General features: G+C 31.8%; 1 protein-coding gene across 1 annotated transcript; it reads left to right on the top strand.

The window, feature by feature from the left end:
* Nucleotides 1-11,634: 11,634 nt before the first annotated feature.
* On the top strand, nucleotides 11,635-14,270 carry LOC139883026 (ferritin-like catalase Nec2). The gene is made up of 3 exons (XM_071867255.1): nucleotides 11,635-11,951; nucleotides 13,451-13,676; nucleotides 13,875-14,270. Exons 1-3 carry the CDS (start codon nucleotides 11,635-11,637, stop codon nucleotides 14,268-14,270), a joined length of 939 nt encoding a protein of 312 aa, XP_071723356.1.
* Nucleotides 14,271-16,543: the final 2,273 nt, after the last annotated feature.

Here is a 16,543-nt window from a genome sequence, read left to right on the forward strand (position 1 = left end):
GTTCAAAATATACCGACTTCTTATCTACCATCACTTATTATTGTCTGGTTCTCATCATTATTTGGCAACTTATTAATGTATGCCCAAACGCTTATTTGATATGCATGGAATGGGAGGTTTCTTTATTAAATTGAATTTCTCAGTATGTGAGCAAAATTATTGAAAATCGTTGGCATAACCCAAACTTACCCCCTATAGAAATCGGGCCCAGTCACTAGATAGAGTTATTTTAGAACAATATGGCCATCAATTTTCCTCAAGGCCATCACACTTACTACTAGTACAGTGATGTCTCTTGTTTAATGTTTAAGCTAGACTTAAAAAGTACCATATATTATACTTCAACTTAACAAGTTGTAAGAATCAAAGAATCATTTAGGGTTTTAAAAATTTCAACCTCAGTGTTGCAAGTAGCGCTATCCTTCGACAACATAATGAGCAAGGGGAATGGACTCCCACAATGCTTGATAGAATCCTGCACCACAGATTTCCTGCTAGTATTGGTAGAGTTTACCGTTGATTGATCCTAGGACGAAGACCTCAAACCTATTCCTTCAATCGAACTCTTCACAAGCTCTCTCTTTAATGGCTTAGTAAGACAATATGGTCGACGAGCTGCTCGGTGAGAGCATGTGTTTAATGGTGCCATGTCTATGATGAAAATAACGAGACTTGCCATTATAGATATGGCTCCGCACCCTTCCTATTGCCTATTTACTATCACATAAGATGCTGATAGGTGGTACCGGTTTCGACTAAGTGGAAATATCCTCAAAGAAATTACAAAGCCATTCGGCCTTCTTAGCTGTAGAATCTAGAGCTATGAATTCAGCCTCCATAGTGGATCTAGAATTGCACGTTTGCTTCTTGATCTCTATGAAATGGCAGCTTCTGCTAAAATAAAGACGTAGCCACTAGTGGCGGTGTATCTTTTCTGTCAGATATCCAATTTACATCACAACTGTCTTTCAAAACTGGAGGATCTCCGGTATATAGAAGACCATAATCAAAAATATATTTAAGATATCTTAAAATCCGAACTATGCCCTCCTAATGATCATTAATTGGGTTGCTAGTGAACTTGCACATCTTATGCACAAAACACACAATATGAGGTCATATGCAAGATTTCACACACATCAAGCTACTAGAATAATCGAGTTGCAGTATTCGAGGTCTTATATTTTCCTTAAACATTGCGTTGTCAGCTTGTAGATAACGAAACTTTAACAACCAAATTATATTACGACATGTAAGACGTCGAATCGTCAAAAAGTCAGCGGCTATTTGAAGATGGGTCAACAATAATAAAATCAAATGTCATGATATGATATTATGTTTATTAAATTCTAAATATAATGGGCCGACGACACTCAAAAGGACTTCGATTCAGTCCGTAACATTTGCATTGGATAATGAGCTTCAAGCCTACAAGGACCAAAAATGAATTGACATCATGTCAGCCAAATTGATGTTCAACCAAGGCTTACACTATTATTTTCCTAATTAAATGGATTTTGGAGGCTTATTTATGGGCTATTATTAGCGTATCTATGGTTTAAGCCCAAAAAAGACGAAAGATGTCGTGAATGGCTTGCCGTGAAGACATGTCGTCCATATAAAACATTATCATGTTGTTCTTTAATTAAAGATAATTAGTAGTAGTATTTGGGCTAGTGGATTGTACGAGATAGCTGATTGATATGTTTAATTAGTTTTTTATTTTTTAGTGTAGACATTTTTAGTTTAAAAAAAATTTGATATGAAACTAAAAAATGATATACGAATGGATATTTATGATGAAGTAGGGTGAGTTGAAAATTTATTTAAAAAAACACATTTTTTTAGTAACTAAAAAGTCTGGATTTAGTGAGCTCGTGCTTCCTTAAATTAAAAAAAATGATAACAGGTAGCCATGTGTCAGCCATTAAAGGTATGCGTTTTGTGCTAAGAATGTGCCACACGTGTCGCAAGCTAAACAATTACTCTCCATGTATTCATCATTAATATATAAATTATCATGTTTATCTTGTTTAATACAAGTGATAATACACTTGTATTCAAATATTAAGGATAATATGATTTTATTTAATTAATAAACTTTAAATTTTGATAGGGAGTCCTATTTTTTGTCCATCAACTTATCTCATTACTATAAATAGGGGTCTTTTTTCATAATTGATATACACTCAAGAATATTAGAAAAAAATTGTACAGATTCATTATGGTGCCGGGACATCGTCACGTTTATTGGGCTAAAACCATTTATACGCAAATGCACGTGTCGCCACAAATAGTAAAGGGACTAGAAAGTCCATTTATCGATCTCAGGAAATCGTGAAGAATTAAAATCAATTACTAATTATCGAAATTTAACTATTATTTAGACAAATTCTAGTTGTGAATGCTATACTTAAACTAACGAAATTGAATAGCAAAGCAATGACTAGAATGAGACAATTAATGATGAAATATTTAAGGTCTTGCGAATCCACATACTTAATGCATGATTTACCGTCATTCCTATCAATCGATTCCTAATTTTACTACTCAATACCCACAATTGTTCATAAACATCTTCCGACTCTTGGCTTATGCCGATAATTATGATTAGATTACCATATCTCCTGAATGTGTATAAACAAATCCTAACTGCATTAAGTTCTCAAATCGTGTCTAAGCTAGGTTAATTGGTCAACTACCAGCACTTTAAACCATAAGTAAACCCAACCACTTCGCTTCAAATCATAAAGGTATAAGCTACTAAGGTCAACGATAAAGTGTAATGAGAAGTTAGCTAGCATTAATCAAATGGTCAAATATTCGTGAATTCCTACAATCTTTTGTAAAGTTAAATTAATTATTGAATTGTTAATAAAATTGCATTTCATTTATTTGTATTCCGGGTATTGCACAAATTATTTTATTCGTGTTTACACATCCATGAGAGTCTTGGCGAAGTTTTTTGTCATCTATACTATATTTATGTAAAATTTTCTAGACACAGTGAGATTGACTCAAAGCCACTTCATTGGAAGTTCCGATTACTATTTCGATACCCAAAATAACATTTGCTAGTCCCAAATCTTTTATATCGAAAAATTTTGTACTACATGGATTTTGACGCCTTGATAATATTGCTATCACTTCCCATGATTAGCAATATCATCAACATACAAACAAAAATGACATATGGTTTTCATTGCCCTCGATATAAATGCACTTGTCACACTTATTTATGTGAAAGTCATTTGAAAGTATAGTCTGATCAAACTTTATGCCATTATTTTGGAGCTTGTTTAAGTCATAAAGGGACTTGACCAATCGACATACTCTAGAACTACAAGACCCTTGAGCTGCTCACTATAGATATCTTCATCTAAATTACTGTATATGAAAGATGTCTTTTCATCCATTTGATGGATTTCAAGTTTATTAACGCTAGAAATGAAATTAATATTTGAATAGAAGTTATCTTGGTAACCGGCGAGTAAGCATCGAAGTAATTGACACCTTCTCGTTGCTTGTATCCTTTGATCACAAACCTAACCTTGTACTTATCGATAGTACCATCACCTTTCATTTTCTTCTTGAAAATCCACTTAAACCTGAGCGGATTATTTCCGGATTAAAGGTCTACTATATCCCACATGTGGTTCTACATAATAGAAATTTGATCTCATTATTTAGCTTCTTCCCACATAGGAACATCATGAGTAGACATTACTTGCTTATAAGTGGTGGGTTCACCACTTTCAAGAATACCCGAAAAACTTAGAAGACTTTACCTGCTCTCGGACTGTTCACTTCGTGAGATGTATTCTTGTAGAATTTTCCTTGGAAAGATCTCCTTAAAGAAAAGCATGGTCCTGGATTCCATAATTGTGCTCTATTTTTATATCTATGTACAAGAAAATGCAACACTATGTTGTTGTGGACATAACCTATAAAGATGCAATCTACAGTCTTCGGACCGATTTTTACGATTTTCGGAAAAGGAGCCGAAACTTTGGTTAAGTACCCCCAAACTTTGGCTAAACACTTTCATGTTTATCTTTCCAAAATTCATACGAGGTCTCATCCAATTTCTTATGGAGAATCTTATTCAAAATATAATCAGCAGTAAAAGCTGATTCATCGTAAAAGCTAGGAGGTAATTTTGAATTTAAAAGCATTGTATTAAACAAATATTTTAGACTACGGTTTTTTCATTTGACCATTTCATTCGACTGTGGAGCATGGAGAAATTGTTTGATATGTACAATTAGATGTTCTAATCAAAAGTCTTTGAATGGATGTATAATTTTTCCACCTCTATCACTTCACGAAAATTTGATATCTTCTTGCCATTATGGTTTTCGGCTTCTACCTTGTAATATTTGAACTTTTCGAAAGCTTCTTCATCTTTACTCGTTAGTAAATAAACATAACAGAATCGTGTTGAATCGTCGATAAAAGTAATGAAGTAATTTTTACTGTCTCTAGTTGGCATAAATTATAATCTCAAATATAAGTATGGATTAAGTCTAGAGGTTCAGAAGTTCATTCAACATTTTTAAAAATAGTTTTTGTTGCTTTTATTTCGATATAAATCTGACATTTCTTATGATCATTTAGATTAATTTTTGAAATTAAGCCCATATTCACAAGTTTTTTCGCAACGAACTATAATTGATGTGTCCTAATCTTTCATGCCATAAATTAGGAGCCTCAACAATATAAGCAGAAACAAGACTTATTATTATTCTGAAAAATAATAATAACAGAGCTACAAGGCTCATTGTTTACGAGAGTTTAAATAGAAAGTTTAAATAAGTTGATTTTAATTTAACCTTGAGTTCTTTGAGTCCCAGAATGATCTCTGGTATATAAAAAAAAAAATGATGCCTTTATTGAAAAAGAATGTGGTACTAGTTTATTTTTTTATAATCAAAGATAGTTCTTAACAGGAATTGATTTTAATATTTTTTTTCAGAATATAATTAGTCCATAAAATTACTAGGTCAGGTACTCCAACAGTATTAAATGATGCTAAGAATGTATATTCAAGTCAGTATATATTAGTGTAGATCGTATATAACAATTGTCGCCTTTGATCATCATTCTTCTTTGCTTACATTATTTGATTTGTTTTTATTATCCTTTGATTTTTCCTTTATATAGATATGGGTTTCAAGAATACTGGAATAAGAAAGGCATAAAAGATAAGAAATCTTTCAAAGCCTAAAAAGACTAAACCAACGATATTTCTTGAAGCAATATATGCTCATTGCCAAAGTCTTGATCTCAATTTCAGTAGTAACTTAGTTGGTCAAGATAGCATGATCGATAGATTTTATGGAGCATTTGACAATGATAAATCAAGCTTCTCTTCGAACTCCAACAGCAGAGGATAAGCTTTATAAGTGTCGACCGGGGAAAATCAATTCATCTTGCCATGTTTGAGGCTGGTGCACGGCTTCCATTTTCTAGTTTCAATGTTAAAGTGATGATTCAACTAACTATGGCGCCGATTCAACTCAGTAATGCTGCTTGGTTTGTCATGAATGGCTTCTGCATCCGTTCTCGTGAGGTCAAACTGAAACCGTCAACGAAGCTCTTTGGCTCATGTATAAATAGTTGAAACTTGGAGACTCCTATTGAAAGTTTAATAGACAAGGAGATTATACCTTCTTTGATGGCGATCATTCCAAGTTTACTTGTTGGGAGAAGGATTTCTTCTATGTACGTCCTGTGAATGGAATTTGGGGACCTTTGCCAACTATTTGGAGCATTAACAAACCCAGGTCACTCAAACCAAAGAAGCAATTGTCTGATGAAGAAAAAGTGAAAGCTGCCATACTATGTGCGGGGACATACGATGGTAAACCACGTGGTGTCTTTCTAGTCGAGCATTATAAAGCTTGTAAGAAAGCTCTCTTGATCAAGTCTGATAGAAAAATTTACGAGAAACCTTTCGATTTTAGTAAGCTTCATTCATTTATTCATCATTAACTTTCATTCATTTAGGCATATTAATTTATAGGCTCTTATTTTAACGCAGATATCGCCTATCCACAATCTGTTGAACTAGGAAAACGTAAGGTTAAAAACAATGTATCATCCATCAATTTTTCCACTATATTGAGATAGATGATGACTCTGAAGGCGAAAGTGATGATGGAGGTAACCATGAAGACGAGGATAAAGGAGAAAATGAAGATAAAGTTGAGGAAGAGCCTTTGACTAAAGGTAATTTTGCATTATTTCACTCATACTCTTCTGCCATCGTCTCATTCCTTATCATCTGTCTGCTTATAAAAATATATCTGGACTGGAGAGTTGATATTGACTTGCCTTTAGCGACTTTAAGAGTGCCTTCTCCTGGAAGTACGGTTCAAGGTATTTTTTTCCTTCAAAAAACAAACAGAACAAAACTCATGTTTATTTAACCTTTATACGTTGCACTTGTTGATCATCATTATTCCTTGTTGAATTGAGGTATCTCTATTCACTCTTCCTTGGGAAGGGGATCACCCTCTGCTTCTCCACTTAAGGACTCTGAAAATAGCATAGATTCTAATGCTAAGAAGAGGAAAAGAAGTTGTTTGACTGATGCTTTGACTTCATCTTCCATGGTGGCATGTAGTTTGTCAAAAATGTAAGCTTCTTTTAAAGTCGACCATATACTTGATTATACCTCAATCCCTTATCCACTGTCTTATAGGTGTGAAGAAGCTTGATTTTTCTAGTGATAAAGGAATCAATCAAACTGACTATGAGGTTTTTGATAGTTTATCAACTTTGACCAAGATTGATTTAGACCAAGTTAAAGATAAAGATGCTTCATCTGATCATGATCTGCCATTGTTCATAGTAAGCTTTTCATTTGATCAATATTTTATCTTTCACTATAATTGTCCTTGGTACCCAACTTAGAATTAGTCGTACCTATTGTAGGTAACTTGCCAAAATATGATGTCCCAAGAGTTACTCTTCACGAAGTCCCATTGTCCATCCGGTCATTCTTCAATATAAAATATATTATCAATGCATAACAAATAAATTAAGGAGAGAAACTTTCAACCACCCATCCATAGAATGAGGTCGTTGCCCTCAAGATTGTTAGTGAGAACCTAGAGTATACCCATGCTAACAAATGTCAAATAGATCATTCAAACTTAGGATCGTTTGATGATCCCTTGTGCAAGGTAAGACATTTTTTATGCAATAAGCAATTCTTTTGTCTTTCTCATGGAATTGAATGAACTCCTTTTCTTTTATTGATGTTTTAACCCTTCACCTTCTTCGTGTGTAGGCTTTTAGAGTTATTTCTGACTCTTATAAAACTTTAGCGGACGATAATGGTGAAAGAATAAAGCAGTTAGAAAGTGGAGGTGAAAAATTATGCAAAGAATTGGATGAGGAGAGACGTCAACACATCAAGTTAGAGCGTATTCTTGAGAAGATTGTCGCCATACCTGATGTGAAGGCCTTTGAGTCAAATATTAATGCTTTGCTTAAATCAGCCACCTATGCAAAAGTGATCTACGAACACGAGGCCGAGGGTAGAAAGAAGATGTTGTCTTACATCCAAGAGGTTTATGATCGGACTTCAGATTCTGAAGCACAACCATAAAATCTTGCCTTATTGATGGGAGTTAGATGGTTGTGTGAAACGCCGGAATATTCTTCAACAAAAAAGGTCCATTCATTTATCATTGACAAAAATATGGTGAAGCTGCTCTCTCAATCTTTCCTTGCCGAAGTTGGTATGTATTGAAGAAGAAGCATCTCCTCAAGTTGTTGATGATTAAGTCATTTGATTTGTATTGATTTCCCTTTTGTAAGCAATGCCACACATTGACTAAATTCAATGACTTTGTTAATTTCTTAGAAATTCAAACGATTTAGGGTTACAATTTTTAGACAATCCTCTGATTAATAATGACGAAACAAATTTAAACAACGGCAATGACAATGACAAACAAATAAAGCAACAAGAAAATAATAAAAATGACAAAGACAAGGTTTACCAGCGACTATTGTGCTAAATGACGAGTGATGGCTTGACTGAAGCTTCACTTGTTTGCTCTATCGAGAGAACTTTTCTTACCTTGAAATTTATGTAGAGTTTCGTTGCTTTGAATATGTGTCTTTCTTTTGAATTTGACCTCCTGAATGAGAGAGTTGAAACCTCTTTTATAGTGCTTGAGATAGACCTTGTCCATGTAGGAGGAGAATTCCTCCGGCTAGTCAGAAGCTTTCCTTGAAGTTCATCTTCTATCGTGACTCTTGCTTCGATTGAATACTTCAATTCCATCTTGGACTCTTATATCTTACCATTAAATCCTCTTCATCTTCTAAGACTTGTGATTGAATCCTCCTCCCAATCTTATAGCTAAGTCCTCTTTAAATCTTCAAATTGAATTCTATTCCACCTAGAACTCTAACCTTACTATACTAATATCTTCTAGAAATTCTTCAAGTTGTTGATTATCTTCTCCTTTTCCAATCAGAATTTTAATTCATTCATTATTCGTGAACAATACTTTACGGCCCAATCCACTACCATGAATAAAATTTTAAGTGTCTAGACTTTATTCATAGATGAGATCTTAAGGGCTTGGACCCCTAACATAAAAGAGATTTTAAGAGCTCGAACCCCTACGATAGAAGAGATTTTACCATCGCCACGAATTTAACATGGATGAGAATGACCATAGATGGGGATTTCATAGGAGCAGGAGTCACCATAGACGAAAGGTACCATGAAACGATTTCAGTGTAGATGAGAGTGACCATTGACACTAATTTCAATAGAAGCCAGAACCACCATAGACGAAAGGTACCATAGACACAAATTTCGCATAGATGAGACTGACCATAGACACTAATTTCATAAGAGCAAGAGCTACTATAGATGAAACATAGACACAAATTTCGCATAGATGAGAGTGAACATAAACACTAATTTCATAGGAGCAAGAGTTACCATAGACACAAATTTCGCATAGAGGAGAGTGACCATAGATACTAATTTCGTAGGAGGAAGAGCCGGTGGCGGAGTCAGACAATAAGTTCAGCTGGTTCATTGATATAATGGAAGAAATAATAGGTCGAGGGAGACTCAAAGAGTAAAAGCTCATAAAATTTCTTTGGAGAGCTTTGCTTTTACATACAATTAGTCATGTGAATACAATTAACCATCACATGACGAATATGAATTTGTTGAATTTTTAATTCATTAATTATGTTGTTATAACTTACTATTATTGATGAGGGAGAGATAGATGAACGAATGAAAAAATAACTATGATTATTATGTAGGATAGAAAATAGAAAGGTTCGAAAGTATTTATTTGTAAAACACAAGAAGTCCTAAAATCGTTTTGCTTAATTCATAAATAATACCCTTATTAAATTTACAATATTAAATTTACAAGATTATGATTATATCCCTAAACTTAAAATACTATATATATAGTTACTATAATTGTTTTCCTTAGAGAAAATGAAAAAAATATGCACTATTTAGCTCAATTTATATTTTCATAGGTTTAAATTATATTTTTTATTAGGTTCAATCTCTTCACTTGGATTCAATCTCTTTAATTGAGTTCAATAACTATTCTTCAGGTGGTTCGTATTTTTATTAAATTGAATTTGTCTAAACCAATTTCAAAATTGAGGGTATTCATTTGAATACCCTCACACCAATGTGGCTCTGTCCATGGCAAGAGCTACCGTAGACGAAAGGTACTATAGACACAAATTTCGCGTAGACAAGAGTGACCATGATCATAAACCTATAATGACCATTTTCGTTGGACAATTATATGTGGCAATATTTAATCGGTTGTCAAAATTTCGATGTCTACAGTTATATCCGGCTATGGCAAAAATGAAAGTTGCTAGCAGCTATTCAACTAAAAGTAAAATGTGTACTCTTTAATTAGAAGCCAAAATCTATATATCGAAAAAAAATTTATTCTTCAAACTAGTTAGAAATAACTATTCTCTCCCTTAGACCAGATCACTTTCAAAACCATGTGTAACAAAATTACGATATAATTTATGTCATTAAGATCATCAATGACAAATTAAACTACGAATCGAGAAACCAACCAGGGCCAGGGCATAGTCCAAACAAGTACGGAGTACCAAATTTGAACCTCATGGGAGGCGTGATCGATAAAATTAACGCATGCATAATTTTTCTGGCACGTACAAATTAAAGTGATAGAGAGAATAAATTTTACTTCTTAAGAAGTCAAAACCGGTCAAAGCCCATGCATGCGTAAATGAATTTTGACATCATTGTAGTTTAGAAATTATTTGTTGCTTTCATATGGTTGGCATTAGAAGCTGGTCTGTGAAATTAGTTTACCGAAACCAGACTAATTAAACAGGTAACATATACCTTTACGATGTCTAAATTTTTTCTATATTAGGCATGATAACATTTTGATGTATTTAGCTAGGGTATATATCGAAATTATAACAAGGATGTTTTTACAAGGTTTGCTAAACCGTAACAATTAACAACTAAAGGAGGTGACTAAGACGTGCTTATTCCTGATCTGTCTACAATTTTAAAGTTACTTCAACCGCTAATTAGTAAGAAAGATTAATGTTTAGGTTTTCTATTTATAATAAAACGTAAACGAAAGAATTTGGTATCGTACTAACGTTAAATGTTTAATATTTGGTTTTTACTCTATATATCAGGATTGGGTAATGAGCTCTTAAGAAAGTCGTCGTGTCACTACCAAAGTACCAACAGTAAGTTTAACAACTGGGTACGTAATAATCGAAGTAGAAATAAAATTTTTTATTTTTTCTTTTTTATGAAGAAAAAGTTTCAAATTCTTAACTAATTAAAATCGAGGCTTGAATTTCACGAAGAATGTTTAAAGGGTGTAATTCTTTTGCAATGTGCAATTTTTTCAACAAAAACATCCTTAAGATACGACTATAATTCACAAGACTTTACGACTAGATTGTGTCGTGAGCTCTCTCTCTCTATATATATCTCAATAATTACAGTATATATATATCATAGATCAAACTACGTGCAACTTAAATACTTAACCTGATATAGGATGATAAATGGTTCATATACTTTTCTGGATTTGTGTAAAATGTCAAAAAAAGCCAGCCCTTTAATATCATTGGCCTTAAATTGGATTAAATCAGAAATAAAAAAATCGACTCTTGTATAGACTTAATATTTAGCATTGCTTACGATATGTGAGAAGGCAAGTGTTTATAATTACCTCATGAGATATATATCGTACGTTGAAATTTAAATATCTTTCAGGTTTGCATGTAATTAAATTCGGTATAGATAACAGCTGGGCCTTTTGTCCTAATAGTTATCGGGTGAGCTTTCATCCTGAAAGTTATGAGATCGAATATCCAAGATCATAATTTTTAAAATTATTTGAATTGAAAGAAGATTATCTCTTTCTGTGTAATTCAAATCCATTGAATAAAAAATAAATAAATAATTCGATATAGATATCCTCGACGGTTGAAATGAGTGTTTCTTAGTTTATTCCCATATATAATCAAGTCTCATTTGTCTTTGCTATTCAACTCTCTCCCATCAACAAATTTGTTTATTCTATTTATTAGCTAATGAAGTCAACTATGGCATCTTATTTCTTATTTGCCATTCTTCTTGCAATATTTTTCATGTCCACTAGAGCTGGATACACTTCTCGATCAGCTGCATATTGTGGACCAATTAAGGCCAACGATAAGGACAGGATTCGGTTTGCTTTAAACTTAGAATTTATGGAGGCTGAATTGTTCTGCCACGCCGCACTTGGTTGTGGACTCGATGAACTAGCCCCATACTTCACACTTGATGGACCATCTCCCATCGGCGCCCAGAAGGCAAACCTCGATCCTCTCACGAATCGCGTCATCGAGGAATTCTGCTACCAAGAAATTGGTCATATCAGGTACTTCCCATCCCTCTCATGCGTCCGCACATGGCTACAATATAATCACTCTATCTCGAAATAATTGTCAATGAATATTTGTAAAAATTTATAAGTATTTTGAGAATAATAGAATTAATATTTTAAAACATATGTATTGTTAATGTTTATTTTATATATTTTCGATGGTAAAATCTTATATATAATAGTGAGATTTTTAATTTTAAATCTATTTTAATTATAAATTTTATTGTCAAATCAACATCTGACAGATAGCGTTTTATTAACGAATAGTAATTTGACACATGTATTTTAATACTTTGAATTTAATTAGATTTTAAGTCAATGATATTATTATTTTTCCTATTCCAATTAAGAAATCAAAACAAAATAATAAAATAATGATTCCTAATAAAATTCTACCAATTAATTTTTCTTAATATAATAATTTTATTCCTAATCAATTTTCTATCTATTATTTAAAAATATTATTCCTAATAAAATTATAATACACTATATTTTTTTCTAATTTTCTTATCAAAATTTTTCCTAATTAAAATTCATTATATTATTTTTTTCTATTCCTAACTAAAGCAGATATGCCTTCTTTTTTTCTATTCAAATGGGTATATTATTAAAAACATTTTTCCTAATCAAATTATAATATATATTATTTTTTCTAATATGTATTCCTAATAAAAATTCGCTATAATTTTTTTCTTATTCTTAATTAAAACGGAAATATCTTATTTTTCAAACAATTAATAATTTTTTAATTAAAATTTATTTTATTCTTTTTTCTTACTCCTAATTAGAAAAGGTTTATCTTCTGTCTTCCTATTCAAATGGACATATTATTAAAAATATTATTCATAATCAAAGTATAATATATATTATTTTTATTAATTTTTTTATTAAATTATTATTTCTAATAAAAATTTGTTATATATTTTTTATTCTTAATTAAAATGGGCATATCTTATTTTTCAAACAACAGAAAAAAATAAATTGATTAGATGCAATTATAAATTTTATTATGAAATCAAATCTTGATATGTAACTTTTACTTTTTATTATGTTTATTATTTTTGAAAATAAAAATAAATTTTTACTTCTAGGATCATAGATTTTGAAATAAAATTAAAGTAATTATAATTGATATAGATTTAAAATAATTACCTTTTATATAATATTTGACATAAATTTAATAATGTTTAATACTAATAATTAATTCTAAGATTGTAGATTTTGAAATAAAATCAAAATCATTATTATTGATATAAAGTTAAAATAACTATCTTTTATATATTTGACATAAATTTAATAATTTTTAATATAAATAATTATTATATAATCTTTTATATGATATATTAAATTATTAACTTTTAAAAGTACGAACTTTTCGTCCAATGGACATGCACACTGACTTGTTTTATGGAAAAGTTGTAAACTACTTATTGTTCTATGGAACCCCCAACATGTAACTAATGTATATTTAATCTGTAAACATGATTTTTCAGGGCAATTTTTGACAAGGTGGGGGGAATACCAAGGCCTCTCTACGATCTTAGCAAGGAAAATTTCGGAAACATAATGAATCGAGCACTTGGATGCGAATTAGATCCACCATTTGACCCTTATGCCAACCGTGTCAATTTTCTCATAGCATCTTATGCTATACCTTATGTAGGACTTGTTGGCTATGTTGGTACTATTCCATACCTCGTCTACTACGAAACCAAAAGAGTAAGAATATCTCATGAATACCCGACAACAATATTTGTCTGTATAAACTCATTGAGGTTATACATTCCGTATTCTATCTTATCCTATTGTCTAATCAATTAGTATTACAAATTTCTCCTGCTTCAATGCATGTGAAATGATAGGAAATATATAAATTAAACCCTAATTGTAGTTATATGTACAATTGAACTTGCGCAGCTGACGGCAGGATTGTTGGGAGTGGAGGCGGGACAAGACGCAGTTTTCCGATCAATGCTTTACGAGATACAAAATCTAAAGGTGAAGCCTTATGAGTTCACGGTAGCCGAGGCGACTGTAGCCATCTCAAATCTGAGGAATGAACTTGCAATGTGTGGAATAAAGGATGAAGGACTAGTTGTACCTAAGTGGCTTGGAGCCGAGAATCGAACTACCAGTAACATCCTCTCGGCCGATCCGTATTCTCTATCCTATGCTCGGACTCCTCAGGAAGTTTTAAGGACAGTCTATGGAACTGGCAATGAGTCTCAGCCTGGTGGCTTTCTACCACATGGTGGAAACGGAAGAGTTGCTCGAGAGTTCCTTGAATGTTATGATGACTCCTTCCATGATTAATATATATATATATATATTAAAGTTTTATTAGAATTACTAATGAACTTGTTGCTTTATTATCTCTATATTTGTGTTGCGTGCTCGAAAGATAAAGAATAATCTGAAATAATTTGCTTTGGCTTTGAGATGTGTATGTTTATCTTTGTATATCACGACTGAAGATTATATACCATATGATCGTTTGTGCAAGATTGCTACCAAGCTATATGATTATGAATTCTTTACGAGATATCTTCGACTTTGTTTTATAACTTCTGTCTTCTCCAACACATTAAAGTTAAAACTTAAAACTGACCTTGAAACGGATCTTATAAAGATTGAAAATATACTTCTTCTTGCATGACATTGCAAAAAAGGACCTAAAAGTAAAAGCTATACTAAATAAAGCTAAGACGTGCTCGTTTAGCCGAGCTAAACATGCAAAAGTTAACTTCTCAAATTCGTAATTCATGAAGAAACACGTTATAGAATAGAAAAAAAGTATATGGTCATCTTAACGGTTGTACAAAAATATCTATTTATTATTATTATACATATATATTATAATAATAGTAGAAGATCCTAATTATAATTTCTCACTTAAAGTACATGATGTTTTAGTTTTATTTCGTATGTATATGTATTTTGAAGCGGAAATAAGTACTATCTTGACAAATCAGCACTTGGATGTATTTTACGGTGCCACGTTAGCAATCTTAAATGCTACTTAAAGAGAAGCAAAAACCTTCTACATTTTAAAACCGTAATATTTTTAACGAAAAAGCTTTTAATCCTGAAAAAACCTTACCTTTTGCCGTAGAAGGTAGCATTCACTACTGCAACTAATGAAATGAAACCATGTATCATTAAAAACATATATCAATTTTAAAATTTAAGAGCTGGTTGTTCAATTCTATTATATATATAATTATTACATGACTAAAAACTTATAAAATAAAATAATTATTTTAAAACAAAAGTAAAAATAATTTATTTATTTTGAATTATTTATAAATATTTTTAAATTTAATTATTCAGGGTGTATTAATCTATTTTAGAATATATATTGTATAAAAAAATAAATCTAATATTAAAAATTTATTAATCCATTATATTAATTGTATAATAATAAAGTTTTTATTTAGAGTTTATTTCTATCGAAGAGCATAAGTTTTATAAAATGTTATGAATACAATATTCCTTTCTTTACAATATTTCTATTTTAATTTAATATATTGTATAATATTAAATGATTTATTTATTATTATTTTTTAAAACAAACATCACCTTAACAAAAGAATTAATACTCATTAAATAGAAATACATATTATTATATGAATGGAGGCAGAAGGCAAAACTACCACTTGACGCAGGAGACAAGTTTGGTTCTTTAATGCTATAGTAATTGTTGAACGTCCTTCTAAATACTATATAATGGTTATTTGATAATTACTAGTTTACTACTAATTAATTTTTCTTTCTCCTCTCATATGTTTCAAGAAAAATGTTGGAGAGAAAGAATAAAAAGCAAGAACTATATAGAAAGAACAATAAAAAATTAGCACGTGTCTTATTGAGAAAAAGCAATCTTAATTATATTGTTTTAATTTTTTTATTTTAATTTTGTCCTTGTCCTTCCTTTCACATTCATCTCTTCATATCTCTCACTTTTCCGATATTTCCTCCTCCATCTCCTCAATTTTTATTCTCATAGATCTAAAGTAAAAAGTAAAATTAAGCATTTGGTCCCTCATGTTTATTTTTTTCTCGCTACATTGCTCCTCATGTTCCAGTTCGGGTTTTTAGCCCCAATGTTTGGTACTCCGTTAGGATACTTAGTCCTTCGGGTCAACTGTCCGTTAATTTTTGCTTATGTGTCCAATCTAACCAATGATATCACGCCACGTGTAGCTTACGTAGAAAACTTTAACCACGTCACTTTAATTTGTCACTAAACCAAGCTGATTGGATTAAACTTATCCATCTTCCCCATCATTCCTACGCAAAACGCGATTTCCCTCTTGGTTATCGGTTAAATCGCTTCGATGTAACCGATTGATTTAATCGAACCCAAATTAATTTTTTTCTCTAAGTATAAAACTGAGATTTGGTTTTCAACACCCTTCGCCCCCTTCCTTCCTTGGTCATTCGACTAACTCGCCTAAACACCCTCGACGTACCACTTCTAATCTCCGACAACCACAACTCGCCACCGCCTGCAATCTTCGAGGACGACCCTCTCTCTTTCTGCTGGCTCTCAATTCGAGTTCTTCCTCGTCACTCACAGTTCTTCG

The sequence above is a fragment of the Rutidosis leptorrhynchoides genome, unplaced genomic scaffold, assembly GCF_046630445.1.
Source record: "Rutidosis leptorrhynchoides isolate AG116_Rl617_1_P2 unplaced genomic scaffold, CSIRO_AGI_Rlap_v1 contig340, whole genome shotgun sequence".
Classification (NCBI taxonomy): domain Eukaryota; kingdom Viridiplantae; phylum Streptophyta; class Magnoliopsida; order Asterales; family Asteraceae; genus Rutidosis; species Rutidosis leptorrhynchoides.

Excerpts from the sequence above, each read along its gene's own strand:
- LOC139883026 (XM_071867255.1), top strand. The coding sequence starts at position 11,635 with ATGGCATCTTATTTCTTATTTGCCATTCTTCTTGCAATATTTTTCATG. Across the intron at positions 11,952-13,450 it reads CAAGAAATTGGTCATATCAG|GGCAATTTTTGACAAGGTGG; the intron begins GTACTTCCCATC and ends ATGATTTTTCAG. Across the intron at positions 13,677-13,874 it reads TCTACTACGAAACCAAAAGA|CTGACGGCAGGATTGTTGGG; the intron begins GTAAGAATATCT and ends GAACTTGCGCAG.